The sequence below is a fragment of the Camelus bactrianus genome, chromosome 32 (genome assembly GCF_048773025.1).
Source record: "Camelus bactrianus isolate YW-2024 breed Bactrian camel chromosome 32, ASM4877302v1, whole genome shotgun sequence".
NCBI lineage: Eukaryota > Metazoa > Chordata > Mammalia > Artiodactyla > Camelidae > Camelus > Camelus bactrianus.
Window position 1 is genome coordinate 21,502,930 of NC_133570.1, and position 15,276 is coordinate 21,518,205.

The window sequence follows — 15,276 nt, forward strand, 5'->3', positions numbered from 1 at the left end:
TCCTGATCTATGAAGACACCAGTCGAGCCTCGGGGATTCCTGATCGCTTCTCTGGCTCCAAGTCTGGCAACACGGCCTCCCTGACCATCTCTGGGCTCCAGTCTGAGGACGAGGCTGATTATTTCTGTGCCTCATATACAACTAGTAGCACTGCGCACAGTGGTCCAAGTTCATGGGGAATTGAGACCAAAACCTGCTCTGAGCTCCCTCGGGTCTTCTCCCTGAACTCAGGACCTCATTTGTTACTGCTGATTGTTTTATTCTGGAAAAATTTAAAACAAAAATGAATCTTTAATGGTAATACAAAGAACTGCTTCATAAACTATTTGCCAACTTGGCCAGTTGTGAACATTTTGTCACGTTTACATTATCTCCTTAACTCTCATTTTCTCTCTTCCTCTGTATAAGCTTATGTACCTGTATGTTTATATGCAAACATATAAGTAACTAGACAGACACAACACACACCCCCTGCCCTGTGTGAAGTCTCAAAAGCTGCTGCACCATGAGCCCCTCCTAAGGTGATAACTAGTGATGGAGGGTCTCAGGCTTATTCTGCTCTTACAAGTCTTTTCTCAAAGACCCTCAGCAGCCCCAGGCTTCGGCCTCAGGTCTAAGCTGTGAGCCCTTGTGGAAGATGGGGACAGAGGGATGTGTGAGCATCTATGCTAACATAAAGATTAAAAATGGGCTGGGAGGGAGGGAGAGGTGCCAGGCCCTGCTTTGGTGCCTGAGAAGTGACAATTAGGACCCTGTCCTCACCCTTGTTCCTCATGGCAAGGTGGGGTATCCCACACATGCACCAAAGTTAACAACAGGACCATATAGGGACATCCCAAGGGTGGCTCCTATCCCAGGAACCACCTCAGGACCAATGGTGAGGTCCTTTCCCTCCTCGATATGTTGGGGTCAAAACAGAGCCCAGAGAATTAGGGCAGAGAGACTGAGTCTAGGATTAACTTAGGAGCAGGGAAGGAAGTGGCACTGATTCCAATTGCTATGTGTTGTCCTGTCATCAGAGTGGATTGGAGAAAAAAGCCAGTGGCCAATTGACTCATGGTCCAGAGACTCCTGGGCAGGTGTATGGGCTCAGCTCCTCCTCCTCACCACGGTCATCACTGGCTGATGCCCATTGACTGAGGGTGGATGAGGGCAGGACACTAACCAGAAGCACAGAGGCTCTGCACAGGGAGGGATTGGGTGGGAGTCCACGTCAACAATGAAACTTTTTTTAATTGTAAATTGTCATGAATTTCTTGGAAATGAGAAACAAGGGCTGAGTTGGTATTTAAAAGGGGGTGCAGAGAAAGAGGTTTTGGACCCCCCTTCTGGTCCCCAAGCACGTAGTAAACAATCTTACAGTTTGCCAGGGAAAGGGGGTGGGAAGGGATAAATTTGGGAGTTAAGGATTAAATGTTAGCCGGTGTATAGAAAACTAGAGATTTTGAAAAGTTTCTTCTGTATAGCACAGCAAACTATGTTCAATATCTTGTAATAGTAACCTTTAATGAGAAGAATATAAAAAGGAATGTGTTTACATATATGCATGACTGGGACATTGTGCTGTACACCAGAAATTGACACATTGTAACTGACTGTACTTTAATTAAAAAAAAAAAAAACTCTATGGTTACTCTTCTATTAAAACCAAAGTTAATAAAATATCAATTCTCTTTGGAATAAAAATAAAGTAGCTGGTGGATAAAGTGATGTGAGCGGGAGGGGATTGGAGGGATCTGGGCCTGAGCTGGGAGGGGAATAAAGGGGAAGGCAGAAGAGCAGAGCTGGGGGGTCATCCCCCCGCAGCTGCCTTCCTGGCCTCGGTGGGCGCCATCGGAGTCCACCAGGGGGCAGCAGGGGCCTGGATTTGGGAAGGTTATTGTGTGATTTCCCTAGCCCAGGTGAAGGCACATAGCTGCTGCCTCCTAAGCCCCTTCAGGGAGAGGTCTCCCCTTTCCTAGAAACACCAATAAATGTCCCCAGGCCTTTTCCTAAGAGAACCACAGAGATAGGGGACAGAGAGACACGGGGACCATTCTGCTGAGGAGGTCAGATGGGGCGAGGGGTGGACAACCCCAGCTCTCCTTCGATCTCCAGATGAGAAAAGATTGAATCTCTAACTTACTCCAGCACTTGTGGACCCTGTCGTCACTTTGGACCCACAGAATACAAAACAATTATTGTGATTATTAGTCAACGACATCTTGACTCTATCAGATGGCAGGGACAGCCAAGGATGGCTCGATTTCCAGGTCCCTCTAATGGTCACTGTGTCCTAAGTAACAAAAACATATCACACAGTATCAATATTCCTAGATTGGCTCTGTGTAGAGGGATAGAGAAGTATCTAGAACCAAGTACAGGTCAGGGGGTGGGGGAAGCATGGGCCGGAGCAGATTTGCATGGAGGCCCCACCCTCCTCTGCAGCAGGGGGAGGGGATAAGAGAGGTCTGGTGACCTGGCCCAGGGTTGGGGGCTCAGAAGGCAGCACTCTGGGGCATCTCAACCATGGCCTTGGCTCTGCTCCTTGTCACCCTCCTCACTCAGGGCACAGGTGAGGCTCCGGGGAAGGGACACGGGGACATCTGGCTGATCCTTTGTGTCCCTGTCCTCAGGGTGACCTGGGGCCCAGCTCTGAACTGACTCGAGTGTCTTTTTGCTCTTTTCAGGGTCCTGGGCCCAGTCTGCCTTGACTCAGCCTCCCTTGGCTTCTGGGACCCCGGGACAGACAGTCACCATCTCCTGTGCTGGAACCAGCAGTGACATCGGGAGTTACAGTGATATTTCCTGGTACCAACAGCTCCCAGGAATGGCCCCCAACCTCCTGATTTATTATGTCAGCAATTGAGCCTCGGGGATCCCTGATCGCTTTCCTGGTTCCAAGTCAGGCAACACGGCCTCCCTGACCATCTCTGGGCTCCACTCAAAGGACGAGGCTGATTAATTCTGTGCCTCATATACAACTAGTAACACTGTGCACAGTGGTCCACGGTCATGGGGAAGCGAGATCACAACCTGCCATGAGCTCACTCAGCTCTTCTCTCCTGAACTCAGGATCTCATTTGTTTTTCATGTTAGCTTTTTGGAAATAATTATATATTTAAATCAAACTGAAAAGATTTCATGAAGAACTCGTGCACAACCATTTCCCAGATGCAGTAGTTTGTAATGCTTTCCCACAGGTGCTTTTCGGATATCCCCTCTCCTCTCTGTCTCCGCATTTGTGTGTCTAGATGATCATCCATTATCATGCGTACATGGCGCACACTCACCAACATAGAACACTTATTTTCGGAATCACTGGGGAACAACTTCTATCTGCCTGCATCCAAGCCTTCATATTCCTTCTTAAATACACTTCAGAATCCATAAGATACATCATTTGAGGAGAATAAATCAAGGCTTTTTAATATATTGACACATTAGAACACCCATGAACACTCTACCTTACAGAGTATTTTCATCCTCGTAAAACAAAGACTTCATCCATCACCCATCAGTAACCTTCCCCGGTCCCTCCACCCTACAGACCATTCATGTGCTTCCGGCCAGTTCTAGATTTTTCACAAATGCAGTCATATCCCACGTGGACCTTTGTGTCTGGCTCCTGTCCCCTTTTTCCAGTACTCTGTGATGGAGCTGTGGGTCTTGGGTAATCCCATTTTGAAAGTTTTGTTTAACCCCACTCTCTGCCCAGCTGAGTTCAGGTGGTTAACTCCACCCAGCTTTGTGGGAACACTGCGCTTTCTACATCAGTTCCATTTACAAAAACGTTGACCTGCTTCTTGAATGTGTCCTGTGAGTGAGCTGCACAGAGGCCCGTCTGGGACCTAGGTGGATTTCTATCCCTTAAGTCCCTCCCTAAAGTCTTTCCTGTGCTATTTGCTGTCAGAATCCATGCAAGTGTGGCTCAGAGGGCAGGTCAGGCATCATGAACTATTTTCATGTTAACTTTCCTAGCGAACCTCCATCCCACCATCTCCTCAGTCTTCCCTGGACCTTGAGTTTACTTCTCTGTCCTCCGGATCAGAAACTGTGAGGTTAATTCCCCTAATCTCTTGTCCCGTTCCTGTGACAGGACCTGTTTCCATGTCAAGGAGCAGGAGGACAGAGAGGACAGAAGCAAAGGGGATGCTCATCCCCTGGGTGGGAAGACAGCTCCTAAATCATACGGAATGGTCCTTCTGCCTCCAGCAGCACTGCTGCCCAGCTGGGGACAGGGACCTGTGAGTGTTCCTCAGTGGCTCTGACACTGGAGCTCTCCTTCTCGCCTTCCCCATATCAAGGGAAGCTGTCATGCAGCTCTTCAGTCTCAGGCTGGAGCCCTTCCACCCTCAGGCTGCCTGATTCCAGGGAAAAATGGAATTTCACCCAACCTGAGTTCAATGACCTTCCAATCCCGGCGTCTTCCCCAGTCTGCTCTGAATGATTCCTTTTCTCGGTACCCAAGTAGCCTCCATGACTTCTGTGTGGGTTTTATAGGTAAATTTGGTGGGAGGAAAAAAATGTGTATTTACTACATGTTATGTGAAATCAGGATGCAATGGTAGTTTTAAATTTGGTAAAACTGAAGGAGTCAGAACAACTGTGGGAGGAAAATGGGAAAGATGAGCCTGAGTTTTAAAGCCCTGAAGAAGAACCGGAGGAAATATTTTCCCAGTGGTCTTCAGTGTTCTCCTGGGTTCGGAGGTCATTTCTGTCTTGACCTGGGGACGTGGGAAGGTGGAGCCTACAAGCAGCAAAATCACATCTTGTGACCAGAGCAATAACACAACTATGAAATGAGATGAAATCCTTGACCATCACTTGCATAATAAATGCCACAGCTGTGGGCGCAGAAACAGCCCTTTCTCCCAGGTGCTCTCTCCTCTCATTCATCTCCTCTGAGGTCAGGACACTGGCTAGTGGGCTTGTGGATCCCGTATCTCCTGTGAGAATCAAAAGAGGAAAAAGACAGTGCCCTGCGCAGAGGGCAAAGGGCAGAATTGGGAGGGCACGCTCGGAGTCAGGATGCAGCTCCTGCCTGGTGTCCCCTGTTCCTCCTGGGAGGCCTCACGCTTGTGCACCTGGTGCTCAGTGGCACCTGTGGGGGTGGCCTGGGGGTCAGTGATCTGCTCGTGGATTTGATGTGGCAGATGCTTCAGAACAAATGGGTGGGGGTGGGGAGGTGAGCAGGCTGCAGCTGGTGGGTGCCAGCCAGAACCCAGCCAACAGCGGGTGCTTCCCTGAGATGGGCACCTCCTTTACCAGAGTACAGGCTCTGCGGAGTGAGCATCCAGCAGAGGGCACTGCACAGTGTCCCCTGCACAAAGGGTCCCAGAGACACAGTCCCATCCCAGCAGGGACATGGAAGGTCCAGGAACACGTTAAGCAGGGCCACAGCTGGCTGTTTCTCCCCTGCAAACCAGCTAAATACAATTCATGTTTCTTATTTACAAGACATCTATGGGTCAAAGACTTTAATCCCCTGATCAACATAACCTTCCAGGGATGTAGAGAATCTAGTGGCCAGGGCCAGGTCAAGGGTGAGGGAAGCAGGGGCAGGAGCAGATTTGCATGGAGGCCCCACCCTCCTCTGCATCAGGGGGAGGGGATAAGAGAGGTCTGGGGGACCAGGAACAGGGTTGGGGGCTCAGAAGGCAGCACTCTGGGGCGTCTCCACCATGGCCTGGGCTCTGCTCCTTCTCACCCTCCTCACTCAGGGCACAGGTGAGGCTCCAGGGAAGGGACATGGGAACATCTGGCTGGTCCTTAGTGTCTCTGTCCTCAAGGAGACTTGGCGACCAGGCCTGAACTGACCTGACTGTGTTTTTGCTCTTTTCAGGGTCCTGGGCCCAGTCTGCCCTGACTCAGCCTTCCTCGGTGTCCGGGACTCCAGGACAGACGGTCACCATCTCCTGTGCTGGAACCAGCAGTGATGTTGGGTCTGGAAACTATGTCTCCTGGTACCAACAGCTCCCAGGAACGGCCCCCAAACTCCTGATTTATCAGGTCAATAAACGAGCCTCGGGGATTGCTGATCGCTTCTCTGGCTCCAAGTCAGGCAACACGGCCTCCATGACCATCTCTGGGCTCCAGTCTGCGGACGAGGCTGACTATTACTGTGCCTCATATAGAAGTAGCAACAATGTGCACAGTGGTCCACGTTCATGGGGAAGTGAGACTAAAACATTCTCTGAGCTCACAGGCTCTCTCCTTGCTCAAAAGATGCTTCCACACCCTGAGCAGCAGGCTTATGCAGCTCGGCCATGACATGTCTGGACATCTCTCTCCTCCCACAGTGAAGGAGAAGGAAACATGCACCTTGCATCATTCCCTTGGGAGATTAATCGCTTCCTCTTCCCTGGAGAAATGTGTCCCAAACGGGCCACTGTTTCCAGGTCTTCATCAGCAGTGTGATGGTTAATGGTCCATGTCTTCCTGCTTTGGGTAAGAGGTGCCCGTGCTGCTGTGAAAACACCATGGCTCGATGTGTCTGTGAGGCTGTGTCCAGAGGAGATTAGCACTGGAATCCATCGACTGAGTCAAGAAGATCACTGGTGTCAACGGCGGTGGGCAGGGTCCCTGAGTGGAGGGTCTGAATAGAACAAAAAGGTGGGGGAAGGGGTGTGTGCTCCCTCCACATCATCAGAGACGTCGTCTTCTCCTGACCTGGGACACTGGCACTGCTGGGTCTTCAGCTGCTGAACTCAGACCAGAACTTACATCACTGATCTCAAGTCACAGGCCTCTGGACTCAAACTGAATTAAATCACTGGCTTTCTGGGTTCTCCAGCCCTTTGCAGGGGGCCCCTCCCCTCCCAAGTGCAGGGTTATGGTCATGGCCAGCAGAGTCCCAGCGGCCATCAGAACACTCTGCCGGGCACAGATCAGTGACCCTGGCTTGGTGATCGAGGTATTCCTAGGGGTGAAATAGGCAGGAATAGGGCTAAACACTTACTTGCGCTTATAAGGAAAACACGTGTAGGTCCAGTGAGCAAAAGTTCAACTCAAATCACAAAGAGAGTCACAGCCCTCAGTCAGTGGGTTCCCAGCCTGGAGCCAGTTTACAGACCCAGACCCCCATGAAGGAAAGGGAGGCTCCGTCCCCTGGAGGGGGAGCTCCGGTGCATCACAGAGAATTCATACTGTTGATTTTTCTCCCGGGCTTCCCCAAAAGCACCAACAGCCTTTATCGGGGTAACTGTGTGTTGGGGAAAAGGAAATAATCAGACTTTTCAGGGACTACTGGTCCCCGGCTGTGAACTGACATTGGTACTGGGACCCCCAAACCTCACCGTGGCCCTCCAGTGAGAGTCGGGGCTTCTGGAGATCAGCAGAACTGTGAATGGTGTTTTATCTTGGGTCTGTCACAAAGTGGCTCGGGTGGGTCCCTGAATCCATCCTGTGGTCATTTCTCCAGTTTCAGAATATAGTTACCATGTGGCCTGAACTGCCCGCCATGAACTGGGTGCCATTTGCCCCACTGAACTTTACTGCCAGGTTCCCCCAGCAAAGAGCACAGCACAAGTGGGCAGCCACGTCACTGCGGCCCTGCTCGGGGCGTCCTCCAGGGACACAGTGAGAGGACACCCTCCGTGGGCAGCACTTCCAGCAGCGCACCTGGTTGCAACTTTTGGAAGGAGAAATGGCAAAGCGTGCAATTATACACCGATTCATGGGTTTGGCTGGATGGTCAGGGACTTGGAAGAAACATGATAGGAGAGTTGGTCAAAAAATTAAATTGCGGAAAGATACACTCCAGATGGGCAAAAAAAATTAAAAAGAAGTGAACATATTTGTGTCCATTGTGAACAGTCACCAACGGGTGACCTGAGTGGAAGAGGGACTTTTGTAATAAAGGGCCAGGATGACTCACTCTGCAGGTCCCAGGCAGCATCTTTCCCAGCCTTCTCTGTCTTCATCCCATGGCCTCATGAACAGGTGTTAATGGTGACCGGGCCAGAAATTAGGCAAGGACTCAGCAACGTGGGCCACCACAAACCAAGATTGACCCGACAGTCCAAACAGGTCTGCTCATAGCCCAGAACCTTCATGAATGAAAGTTTGAGTCACCACCCCCACCCCAAGGTCAAGTATCATGACCATCTGAGATGCTTGCAGAAGACAAAGGAAATGCAGCCCTAGCAGCAGAAGGAGGGGGCTGTGGATCCCGGCTGTGCCTCTGGGACCGGCCACGGATGTGAGGGCTGCAGGCGTCAGGAGTGTCTCCTCTTTACTTCATTATGAGTGTGTGTGTATGCGTGTGTCTGTGTGTTTGTGTCTGTGTATGTGTGTATACACATAGTATGCAAACAGCTTTGTTTTCCTTCCTCTCTCATCTCCTTATCACATGACTGGAAGTCAACAGCACATTTCAGGGAGTCCCTGGGCTCCATTTAGGGTTCAAATCTCCCAGAGGCAAATAATCTCCAGAGATTTATTGGTGCCTCAGCCGCCCAAATCTCTGCAGCTGGCTGATCCATCTCACAATGTGAGGGCCACCACCTAATCTCATCAACATGTCTAAAATACCCAACCCAGCCCCATGGAGGAGGGTCACATCCCCCGACTCCATCTTCTCTCGGTCGCTCCCTCGAGGATTGGGAAAAGACTTACTAAATAGACATCCAGCCCAGAGCAATGAATCCCAGGTCCACATAAATAACCAGACTTTGCGGTGAATCCAAAAGGGAGTCTCCAAATGACCACACGCTTTCCCTTTATGTCAGAATGTACCAGAAGACATGGACAGTATTTGATAGCAAGCTACTGGCTGGACTCGAGGACTTCTAAGCTCAGGTAGAGCGTAAACTTGAGATATTTCACTTAGAGGTATTCAAGAAAGTACCCAGGGAGTCGGAGGCCCAAACCTGAGTCCTTCAGGCCTGAAGTCTCTTTGGAGAAAGGAGATGTGCGAGAAGCAGGGGGCACTGGGGGGCCACGTCCGTGTCTGTGGGGAACTGGCCCAGCTGTGACTCTTTTCAACCGACACCGTTTGCACTTCCCATCAGTGTCACAGTGCAGCCCTCCGCAGCTGGGATGACCCTCACACCCAGGGAGGGTGGGTGACAGAAGAAGGGACACAGAAATAAAGCCCTCAGCATGCCATGCTTCCATGCACCCTTCATCTGGCAGGTGCTCCCCCCGCTGGGACTCATCCCTGGGGGCAAGCAGAAAGCTGGGTGGGGGATTTGCCTGAGGGCCGCCTATCACGGAAGTGATGGAGAAGAGCAGAGGTAAGGCTGGGGGAGACCCAGTGATGCCACCACACAGTGGGGACGATGCCCGTGGGGAAAGCAGGACAGAGAATGAAAGGTCCACAGGTCAGCCTACGATGAGCTGGTACACTGAAGACAGGTCGCCTGCGGTGGGGAGCTGTGCGTAAGAAACTGGCAAACAACCGCTTCTCTGTCCGAAGTGCTGACCTTAACTCGGTCACCAGTATCACGCTTTACCAGGTGTGGGTGCTGTAAATCACAGTCACCATTAAAAGCACCTGTTCTGTTTCCAAATACCTCCCCAACCACATAGTAGACACCCAGTTATACCAAAGGCTTTGCCTTTATCTGAAACGAGGTCCAGGGAGGAACTGGGTTGGTATCTGGACTGTCACCGACTGATCATTCATTGGCTGAATGTGTCTCTCCTTCATGGAAAGAAAGAACAGCCTGACAGCCTCACAATGCCTGGCTTTGCTCACCAAGCCAGTGTCCAAACTCCTAGAGGTGCAATGAAAGAGGATCTGGGTGACCTGCAAAGATAGTGACCTTCCCAGGGGAAGACCATGTCCCAGGAGAGTATTCAAATTAGCATGTGGCAGCCTGGACAAGGGGCACAAGAACTCCTGCTATGCACAGAATCCTAGAGACTGCACAGAAGATTTAAACACGTCCTGTGTGGGCTGTTTGAAGAAGAAGAGGTGGAACATTCCTGCAGGCACACTCCTGCCTGGTGTGAGAGCTGATGTCCGATTTGGAGGCTGGAGACCACACAGGGAAAAAGTCATGTTCAGGAAGTATTGGTAAATATAATTAGAATGTTAAATGTCCAGGAAACTTGTCACACTAAGGACCTTGCACCATCAACAGATGATCATCTATGCACCAGATCCACGAGTGATTCCAGGAATCCTCCAGGGTAAAGTTTGGAGGCCAGGGCTGATTCCCTGCCCTGGAGCTGCTTGGAGGAAATGGGGGATCTAGTCTGTCCTCCTGAGTCACATGTCCTGAGGCCACAACTGCTTTGGATCAAATTTCAGCCCCAGAGGAGAAGGGCATTTGCATAAACACTAACTACTTCAGCCCCAAAGGTTCTAAAGGGGAATAAGAGGGAACTTGAGGAGCCCAGCCCTGCTGTCACGTCTCAGAGGCAGAGCTCAAGGCACCTCCACCATGGCCTGGACCCCCCTCCTGCTACCCCTCCTCTCTCTCTGCACAGGTGCTGCCCCCAGGGCTCAGACCCCAGGGTACCTAGGGATCAGCCTGGCCCTGAATGTCAGCTCAGCACAGGGGATGCTTCAGCGTGCGTGGTCGTAGGGGATGAGACCCTGGTCCCCACCCTCACCCTCTTCTCATCTCCTGCAGGTTCTGTGGCCTCTTCTGCACTGACTCAGCCCTCTGCGGTCTCCGTGTCCTTGGGACAGACGGCCAGGATCACCTGCCAAGGAGGCAATTTAGGAAGCAGTTATGTTCACTGGTACCAGCAGAAGCCAGGCCAGGCCCCTGTGCTGGTCATCTATAATGATAACAGCAGGCGCTCAGGGATCCCTGAGCGGTTCTCTGGCTCCAGGTCGGGGGGCACAGCCACCCTGACCATCAGCGGGGCCCAGGCCAAGGACGAGGCTGACTATTACTGTCAGTCATATGACAGCAGTAGTTATGATCACAGTGACACAGGCAGTTGGGGAAGTGGGACACAAACCCCCTCCCTGTCTGTGTCACCCAAGATACAATTCCTATCTGGTTATGAAATTGCACAGATGATAAGATGTGGCAGGAAGGATGCTCAAGCAATGGTTATCCTCCTCCTCCACTTGTTCATGAGGGTAGAGGAATGACAGCCTATGTTCACTACAGACTAGGGAGATATGGTTTAAAAACCCAACTTAAACTTAAACCTCTAGGAATGAAAACCACAGTGAGATGCAGTTACACTGCATGAGAAGGACAATGTTTTCCACAGCAATGAAAAGCTTAGTGATCGTCAACATAGAACCGTGGGAAAGACACAAAACCACAGAGGGAAACAAACTTTGAAAAATGAACAAACAGAGCATCACATGTTGTAGGAAAATTTCCACAAGCCTAATACAGGTGCATTGGAATCTCAGAGTCAGAAAATATGTCAGGGAGGTGGAAAGAAAAAATATTTGAAGAAATACTGGTTAAAAATATTCTAATTTCAATGGAACCTAGGAACCCACAGATCTAGGAAGCTCCACAAACTCCAAGCACAAGAAACACAAAAACAACAACAACACACACTGACGTCGAGTCCTTAGAAGCCGTGTCAAATAGACACTCACAACAGCAGACGCAGAGAAAGGACACGTTCTTCCCAGAGGAAGGAGCACCGTGAGTTGAGGACCTCCCTCCTTCGAGACCACCGGACACAAGCAGACACTGCAGCCGTCTCTTTAGAATCAAAAAGCAAAAACAAACCAACACAACAGCAACAGAAGATGCCGTGTCCACTCTGAACTCTACTCACTGGAAATACCTGTCCAAATGGAAGGCAGAAGACAACATTCTCAGACCCCCAAATAGAGACTCAATCACCAGCAGAGCCTCAGAGCCTGAAATGGCCAAGGACCCCTCACACCCGGATAGAAATAGGAATCCACACAAAGAAATGGGAAGGTCAGATACGTGGCCACGTGCACAAAGAGAGAAGCTCTGCCTCATATCACAATCTCTTGAAGAAATTTCTAGAGCAGAAAAGAATAACAGTGTACAACACGGTCTGCAACGTGTAGTGAGGCAAACACACGCTCGTGTAGCTCAAAGTTCTGAGAGGAAGAGGGACACGTGGTGATGTGTCTGTGCCCTGCGTGAGAAGCGGCGTAATATCTGGGCAAGTTTGGCATGTCCAGTGGGCCTGGTAGCCAACGTTTAAATAGCACCAACTTAAACAACAGTTTCAGCCAATCAGCCATAAAAGAAGTGAACATGAAATCATAAAAAATATTCAGTTAATTAAAAATAAAGAAAAAGCAAAGCAGCAATGAGGAAGACATGGGACAAAAATTAAAGAAGAAGCAAGGTGAGACATTTTCACAGAAATGTATTATGAATCCTGTCTATGGTAACTGGGGGAAATCCCACAATTAAAAAGCAGACACGGGCAGATTGAATTTTACAGCAAGACCCGTGGAAATGGCCCTGCACGGCCAGAGTGGCCTCCCAGCCCACAGACCCTCCGGCTCTAACCCGGGCACAGCCCCCTGCCCTCCCCAACAGGCAGGCTGAAGGGGGCTCCTTATGACGATCAGGGCTCTCCCTTCTGCACCGGGACCCTCCGTAACCCCTGACATCGTTCCTTGGTCTCCATTTCCAAACTTTCTTCAGATTCTTGACATAGAACCATAGGAAAGGGATGAAATCACAGAAGGAAAAGAAAACCATTAGAAATGATGGATAGAAGGAAAAACATACAATCACATAGCACGTCGCCTTGGGATTGGCGTTGTTCACTCTGCATAATCCCCTGTAGATGCACCCAAACTGCCCTGTGCGCTCAGCATCCGGTCCTTTCCATTCCTTTTTTTGGTCCATGGTTCCGGTCCAAACGTCTGGGACCCAGTCAGCCACCCACTGAAGGACGTCGGCACGGCTCTCAGCCGGGGCTGGTCCGCACTCAGGATCTGTGGACTAATGCGTCTAATTTCCCTGTGACCATAAGTTCTCACTTCTTTAAAATAAATGCTCAGGTGTGCATGGCCGGGGTGTATGGTGACCTCAAGGTAAATTCTTTAAGAAGCTGCGAATTCTTTCGGAGACATTCTGCACACAGTGCATTCAGCTCACACTTCCCTTAGTCATGTATGTGCAACTAAGTTTCTCTACATCTTTGCCAGCATTTGGGTTTGTCTGGATTTTATCGTAGCCCCTCTGATAGGTGAGAAGCGATACCTCACTGTGGTGTCTTCTGCATTTCCCTCCTGGCTGATAAGGGAGGGCTGTTCACAAGCTCATTATCACCTCGCTGTCCTCTTCCACAAACTGCTTCTTCTAGTCCACTGGCCATTCTCTAAGTGAAATAGTCTTGTCATTTTTTTCTTTTTACTGGTTACATTTCAGCGTGTTTATATATTCTGTCCACTAGTCGTTCACTGGATATGTGTTTTGCAAGGTTTTCGTTCAGTCTGTTATTGCTGGTTTTTTTCATCCCCCTTAGAGAGTTTGCAAACAAAAGATGTTGATACTGATGGGGTTCAATGTTTTCATCTTTCTTTTTCGAATCATGTATTTGGCATCACCAAACAATTCTTGCTTAACCCTAGAGCCAAACAAATCATCTAACTTTTTCTTCTAAAATAAATGGATATATTTTAAGAAAAGACTTCCTGAAAGGTACATGAGCAATTTCACTTTGTCCAGTGAAGAAATTCTGGCCTCTCAGAGAAGCGTGGTGACCATTGTCCCCGTAGCACATGCTTCAAGCACTGCCCAGCCGCCGCTGCGATGCCCGCAGCACTAGACAGGATGACGGTGTCACCCAGGCCCAGAGGGGAAGCCCAGGCGCAGCCTGAGGTGTGTGTGTACCTGCTGGGGGCAGGGGGCAGCAGTTACTCACTCAGCACCAGAGACACCTCTGGGACCTGGGCTCTGGCCTGGGAGTGGGGTTCTCACTGACATCCTCTGTTGAGCCCAGCTGCTCTCTCTGCTCAGCAGGGAGCTGGTCACCAGGGCCACAGGGCCAGGAAGTAGATTTGCATGAGGATGTCCCTTGTGAGGATAAGAGAGGCCACAACACCCCACACCCAGCTGTGGGCTCAGAGGAAGAGCTCAGGGCGCCTCAACCATGGCCTGGACCCCCCTCCTGCTGCCCCTCCTCTCTCTCTGCACAGGTGCTGTCCCCAGGGCTCAGACCCCAGGGTACCCTGGGATCAGCCTGGCCCTGAACATCAGCTCAGCACAGGGGATGCTGTGGGGTGCATGGTCCTAGAGATTCAGACACACATCCCCACCCTCACTCTCTTGTCATCTCCTGCAGGTTCTGTGGCCTCTTCTGCAGTGACTCAGCCCTCCGCGGTGTCCGTGTCCTTGGGACAGACGGCCAGTATCACCTGCCAATTTGGCAGCTTAGGAAGCTATTATTCTCACTGGCTCCAGCAGAAGCCAGGCCAGGCCCCTGTTCTGGTCATCTATAATGATAACAGCAGGCCCTCAGGGATCCCTGAGCGATTCTCTGGCTCCAGGTCGGGGGACACAGCCACCCTGACCATCAGCGGGGCCCAGGCCGAGGACGAGGCCGACTATTACTGTCAGGTGTGGGACAGCAGTGGTTATAATGCTCACAGTGACACAGGCAGATGGGGAAGTGGGACATAAAACCCCCTCCATCTGTGTTACCCTCTCCTCCAGCCCCTAGAGGCTTATGGACAAAGCAGTGACAGGTCTGGCCCGGTTCCCCCAGATCTGAGCTCCCAGGCTGCCCTCCCCCCACCGTCCAGGCTGCTCTGCACACGGTGGATCAGAGGTGGATTTCTGCCTGGCAGGATGGGGCTGTCATGGTTTTTCTGTGCCTAAGGTGTGTGTAGTGTGTGGAGGGCCTGAGTGGAGACAGACAGAGGGACGTCCAGGGTGGCAGGAGGACCCTAAATCACAAGTAAGTCTTAGCTCTCAGTGAAATGGGATTATTGTCGTGTCTCTGAGTGGAAGCATTTCCCCTTCAGAACTAAGACCCCAGGCCAGCAGGGTGGAGGTCAGGGGACAGGGAGCAAATGTCCTCAGCAGGTCCCAGGGATGATATGGATGGAGCCCTCCCACGCCCTCACCTTAAATCCTGGCCCCGTGAATCCTGGTGATGGAAGGAGCATCATATATTGTGCACAGATTTAGAGCATATCTCACACCTGGAGGGCACTACCCGCCTCCACACAGTGTTGGCACTTGGCTGGCAGAGTGACCGGCTCTTCCATCGGCTGTTGGTCCATCACTAAGGCAGCAGCCTCGGGATGTTGGGCAAAGAGGTGGGACCGGTGAAGCCAGTGAGCCTGGGCCCACGGCAGCCCCTCTTCTCATGTGGAATGAGCTCACGGTCAGAAGCCCCGTGAGGAAACACAGAATTCTA

At 50.9% G+C, this 15,276-nt stretch overlaps 1 gene segment (V, D, J or C); it reads left to right on the forward strand.

Annotated features, from left to right (window-relative positions):
• The first annotated feature begins 2,472 nt into the window (after nt 1-2,472).
• The window catches only part of LOC105066045 (immunoglobulin lambda-1 light chain-like), a 179,289-nt gene continuing 166,485 nt past the window's right edge, over nt 2,473-15,276 (forward strand). Inside the window, 2 exon segments of the V gene segment in view lie at nt 2,473-2,554; nt 5,825-6,128. Coding sequence covers nt 2,509-2,554; nt 5,825-6,128 — 350 coding nt within the window.